At 39.9% G+C, this 5,976-nt stretch overlaps 1 protein-coding gene across 1 annotated transcript in view; it reads right to left on the bottom strand.

Annotated features, from left to right (window-relative positions):
• Positions 1 to 4,122, bottom strand: part of RNF103 (ring finger protein 103) — a 16,232-nt gene extending 12,110 nt beyond the window's left edge. The window contains exon 1 of the mRNA XM_029083928.1: positions 3,986 to 4,122. Within this exon, the coding sequence (XP_028939761.1) occupies positions 3,986 to 4,117 (132 nt within the window). The 5' untranslated portion in view covers positions 4,118 to 4,122. The remainder of the gene's footprint in view (positions 1 to 3,985) is intronic.
• Positions 4,123 to 5,976: the final 1,854 nt, after the last annotated feature.

Genomic DNA, 5,976 nt, shown 5'->3' on the forward strand with positions numbered 1-5,976 from the left:
TCCAGGAACTCCTCCACAGAGGGTAAATGAGCAAAGGATTTGCTGATTTTACTGTCTTACTGATACTAAGGTAAACAGTCCATGCACTCGATGGAAGATTTTTAGGTATCCATAAAGATACAAAGGGTCAAAACCCCTGGTCTATTAATTAAGCTTCCTACGTGCTTTTCATAGAACCCTTTATAATCAGTAGCTATGTTGCCAACTATCCTCCCCTAGATAAAAGAGAAGTAAAAATATTTGGACAACTCTTATTTAGAAATACAATTAATTCTCAGTTGACTGATGAGTTATTTATTAGAAGCACAGAAAAAAGGCCACTTATTCCAGATAACATCAGTAAGTTTCTACATGACTGACTGCACTTTTATTAATTTTGAGACATCTCACTCTCAGTTTATTAGTCAGCACTGTGCTGATGAAACTGAATTTCTGCATAGTCGCTCCTTCCTAAGAACTCACAGCCAGTTCAGAACCCAACCATATGGATTAAAGATGTCTGAAGATTTTTTTGCTTTGCTTTTCTGAGAAAGAGACCATGAGAAATTAGATCAAAATAGGCAAAGGCAGGAGACTACATCCATCATAGCAGGCAAAAATTAACTACCTCAAAATTACATGTAGTTTCTCAAGGAAGGTGGCGTGATCTATATAGCAATCTGAACAGCTCAGTTAAGCTGTCAGTTAAGTCAGAGTTTGAGAATAAATGAGCTTCTGTAATGAATTAACAGGGATATGCAGGTAATATGAGAACTATCACGTTCTAGCTGATGGTATTCTGCACCCTTGACTGGATCTGAAGACTCTCAAGAAGGATAATGAAAGTTAAAATCAGGTATCTGATGGTAAACAATCCTGAAGGGCTACTAGAAAAGACACAAATACCAAACAACGTATTTTAAAAGAACTGAGTGTTTCTACTTAATTTCCTTGTAGTGATAACAACTAACCACCTGGCAAAATCAAAAAGGCAAATATGACATTTATTCACCCTACTTGTAGATAAAAGAAAGAATGAGCAAATGAATGAACCACCACCAAAATCCTGCAGGTGCACCACCCCTTGCTCTGTGAGCAGACAACTCGAACAAGAAGGTGAGATGCAGAATAGACTGCAACGTTTTCTATCCAGAATAATGTCCTCTGCATCTCTACCAGACATGATCAAAATGTTTGTCCTCCTGCTCCAACGCCAGCAAGAAAGTTGCCTTTACTTCTCTCTACCACTATGTTACAGCAGAGACTTTAAAAATAAAAATATACATTAATTTAGATTTTAACTTCATCCACAGAGGATTTTTATCTGTAGATCATTTACTGTACGTTTTTGAGAAGTCACAATGACTACAGCATTGCTGGATGTAACAGGCTTCTAGAGACTAACCAGAGAGCATGAGTTATAGCAGAGTCTGGAAAAGCCAGAATATTACATATTACTCCTCTACCAACAGGAGAAGGAGCTCTAGAAACTACCACCCATACTCCTTGCCGGCCAAAGAAGTGCACAACAGCAGCTGGCAAGTAAGGAGAAAGGCATAAAAGGAAAGGTGATGAGATCATGAGCTAATAGGAGAGAGAACATGCTGCTGTCTGTGGCTCTACAGAAGCTCCACACAGGAGCAGAGGGCACCTGTGAACAGCTACACTGGTAAACAAATTAGCACTGAACATGGATTTCCAGAAAATAAAGAAACGAAGCCACAAAATGGTGTTTCTTTGTGTATGAACTTTGACTTTCCTCAAGGAATTCATCTTGCTGGCTCTAAATGATACAAATTCACCTATGAATTGGTGTCAAACATAACAAGAAACAGCAAGTTTTCTCTTTTTCCTTTGATTCTCTGCAGACAGCGATGGCTATCACATTGCCAGCCTGTGCCACCCCAGAAATTTCACTTACATGCACTAGAAAACAAAAATAATCTTCAGAGTCCCCATCCTCCCACACATCATCATAAAGTCTGCAGAACCAACTCAACCAACAGCCACTGTGCCAGCTGAGCCAGAACTGTTCCTCCCCTTCTACTGCTTTCCAGGAGCCCCTGTGGAACAGAGACTGAGGGTCAGGATGCTGAAAAGGATCTGGAGATCCTTTCTGCTTTCCAGCTGGTAGCAACAACAGAGCAGGGAATGCTCTGACCTTGTCTGTGGTCACCAAACCTATCCATGAGGCATCCTCACTCTCATACTGTTCCCTGCCTAAGCATCGAGCTGATTAATTAGCTGTGAAGTTTCCACAGGATGCCTAATTGTAAAGGAGAATGGGCAAGGGAGGGTAATCAAAAATGAGACCAGGGACGTGATGGTAAAAAACAGCTTTGGAGAGATGAGGTCTGAGAAAAGCACATGGAAAATCTGTGAAAGGACACGAAGAATCCAGCACAGGAGTCATCCAGACAGGAGTTATGGTGGGGAAGGGAGCAAATGAAAACTCAAAGTGATGAAAACTCAAAAGAAAAGAATGAAAAAAAAGAAATGTGACATGTCTAGTGGTTTTTATTGTGGAGAAACAGACAAATAGCATTCAACAAGTAAATTATTCAGTAAATTCCACTATTTTTTTTTCTCCACAGCTATTGTGACCAACTGAATAGCTGTACAAATATTCCCAGAGTGATGACAACATTCATCACGCTAGAGGTATCAAAATGCAGCCTATCTGATCTGCTATTATGAACCCAGCTGAAAATATATTACGATTAAAATTCTGCAAGCAGCAGACAACAGAGAACTACCACATTTTATTCTTTTGAGCTGCATGGGGAGGAGGGAGGGTTTTTCATAGCATATTTATGCTCCTATTTGTCAACTAGCTTGGAGACGTGTAAACCTCTTTTCAACGCTCCCTCTCTGCTTGAAGAATCCCTTTCTGTATGATTTAAACCTGAAAGTTAGAGTCAATAAACTCCAAATATATCTTTCTCAAAACACAAATGCCATTTTGACTGTGAAGGTAATCTGTCCTCTTGTTGTCTATTTTAGGGTGAGATCTGATGTGGTGACAGTGCAGGTCTAATAACAGGAAGTTATTAAATGTTGATAATCTATTTAAAGAGAAAACATGAAGTGAGGAGACCAGACAAACCAGGTAGGAGAACTGTCAATTGAACAACTAATTGTCTGGTGGAGAATTTTGATTGCCTGGTGTGGCTGTCAGCAGGGAACTTATGCCTTTAAAGAAAACCCAAAAACCAAAAAAATCTCTTTTCAATAGAGAATTTGATACAGAAAAGCATTTTTACACTTTGCTTTACATTACTTATGTTCTCAAGGGTGATGATAAATTGTTTCAGAATCCTGTTTGCAAAAGACTTTCCTTCTTTTCCTAAATGTTCTGTTATTCTCATGCAGTCCAGAGGAAGCACGCTCTAAAATGGGTGGAACCACCCATAAGATTTGGGGGGGAAGGTTAACTTTAAGCTACTGCAGTACGTTGTAGAAGCAGCCTGCTAGCCTGGGAAGTAGCACATCGAGATCTTGCCTTTATGAAGAGCCAACAGAGATTTTAAAAGTGCTCTAAGGCCCTTAGGTAAACAGAAACTTGAACTGGTTGGGTCTGAGCATGTAATGCAATAAAAAGGAAGAGTAACACCAGAGGCACCTCTCCTGTGCCAGCGGGAGCATCTGCACTTTACGCACCCACTTCACAAGCTCTTACAATACCATGGCCAAGTACTTGCATAGTCTCTGTACTTAAGTGTGTGCTGCTTTGCTTGTTTTCTGGTTCTAAAGTAGCTGGTTCTCAAAAAGCAATCCACAGAAGAACAGGTTTTTTTCTTCCTGTCTGTAAAGGAACTCTGTCACTTACAGCCTTTCTTGTTTTTTTGAACAGATTTATTCCTTAAGATCTCCCCGATGTAGTTTAACTTTGTCATCATCTCTCTCTTATACACTTACTACTAGTTAACTACCCTCATAAACTCCTCCTTCGAAACACATTTGAGATGTGATAAATATATGAAAATAAATGATCAAATTTCTATACCTGTACCAGCCAGATCCCATCTTTTGTGTCTTCTACAAGCTCATAGAAGTGCATTTCACCGCTGAAATTTGTACTGGAAACCGACTCAGAGGCCTCTTCCTCCTTGAGAGCAGAATAAAGCTCTCCTTCCATGAGGTCTCCTGGAAAAAGAGACAATTGGAGAAATCCAATTAAAATGGCACTTGAGAAAGACCACTTGAGAAATTCTAGTAACTGTTTAACTAATTATATTTTACATGGTTGCTGAAAGAACCTTTTCAGTACAAGGGTAGCTCAACTTTAAAGTTATTTTAATTCTATCTATAGTGACACGACTACAAACAATTTGCCTTCAGCTGTCAGACCACAGAAGACACGAACACTACGCTCCTGATTATGCAGATGTACCAGGCATGCAACTGAGCGCACAAAATAATAAATGAACATCATCTAAGCCTCACTCTTTGAAAAGAACAATATTCTGTGGCTGAAAGCAATTTTAATTCACAGATCTTTGCTTTCATTTCACAGGACAGTAATTTTGCAGCAACCAACTTATTAACACTGATAATTCAGACTTCCAGAACTTCAGTTAATAATTTTGTATGAAAAACTTAACACTGATAATTCAGAACTTCAGTTAATAATTTTGTATGAAAAAAAAAATAGGTTTATTGTCTCATTGCAAGTAAAAATCTTGGGCAGAACAATTTAGCTGTTAGCTTCTGTTTGAAAAGTTGTGAAAAGTTCCCATGAACTCCAATCCTAGTGATGTAAGGAGCTCTCAGTAAAATCATCTGATAATGTTTCCCTTCTAACCTCATTTCCTTCTCCTCTTTTGTTTCACAACCATTAAAAAGCTGTTCATGACAACTAGCATTCTAGTAAGTAACCTATTAAGCTTGAAGAAATTAATCGATGTCCAAAAAGGCTGTTTCCTTCAAAATATAATATAAAAAAAGTGTTACAGCTGAAACCCTTGAGGGGTTTCCAAAAGTATTCATAAAATTTAGGAAAAAAAATTACAGAAAAATGCTGCAAAGTCTGTTGGTGTAAGAAATGTTTCCATGACATTTGAAGAAGTGTCAGTTAATACAGCTTGTTTGAGTTTCACACTTCCCTCCAGCATTTGCAACCCAAACATCATGACATCATGAAAGTACCTGACGGCCAAGGAGTGAAAGCAATTGGAAACAAAAGTGAAATCGCCTGATGCTTTTTACTGTTGGAGCAGCAAAGTGAATAAACAACATAAATAAACCATGAACAATAAGAGCAAATTATATTTAAATGCTCAGCATTAATATAAATTATTTAAAAGGAGTTAGCATTTTTAAGGTTATGGTACTCACTATATTCATCCAAATCCCTCTCTTATTCTGTCTGGACATTGAAACCCCTCACTGCCTACTCCGATCACTAGGATTTCTCTCTCTCCTGGATCAGCAGCCCCTTCGATCACTGATTTAAAAGCAGCTACTCACATTTTCCTGCTTGGCTGGCACTACAGCTATTACATCAGCCCCATCTCCCAGCCCTTGGGGCCAGCTCCCTCCGACCCCTCCAGCCCAGCATCCTTACTTGCAAGACACTTCTGCGGTCCCTTACATCTCCATCATCCTTCGCTATTCAGCACACCCCCAAAATCCACCTTTTTCACCTGGTTTTCTCTACTTCCCAAACGCTTCCTTGCCTTTTTCCAAGCCTTTTATATATATAATCATAGAATGGTTTGGGTTGGAAGGGACCTTAAAGACCATCCAGTTCTAACCTCCCTGCCATCAGCAGGGACACATATGTAGGTTCTATTTCTTCTCCTCTTGTAGAAAAGCACCGCCGCGTCCCTGGGCACCCAGCCCTCCTGCCCCTCAGCCACGCAACCACCGCTTCCCTCGACACAAATACCTGTAATAAACCAGCAGACAGGCAGGGAGAGGGACAGGCAGGAAAAACAGCCGGCCTGAGCCCTGAGCAGGAACCCACTGCATGGACCTGGCTTCTTCCTCCTCGCT

This window comes from Antrostomus carolinensis, unplaced genomic scaffold (genome assembly GCF_000700745.2).
Source record: "Antrostomus carolinensis isolate BGI_N321 unplaced genomic scaffold, ASM70074v2 scaffold17332, whole genome shotgun sequence".
NCBI lineage: Eukaryota > Metazoa > Chordata > Aves > Caprimulgiformes > Caprimulgidae > Antrostomus > Antrostomus carolinensis.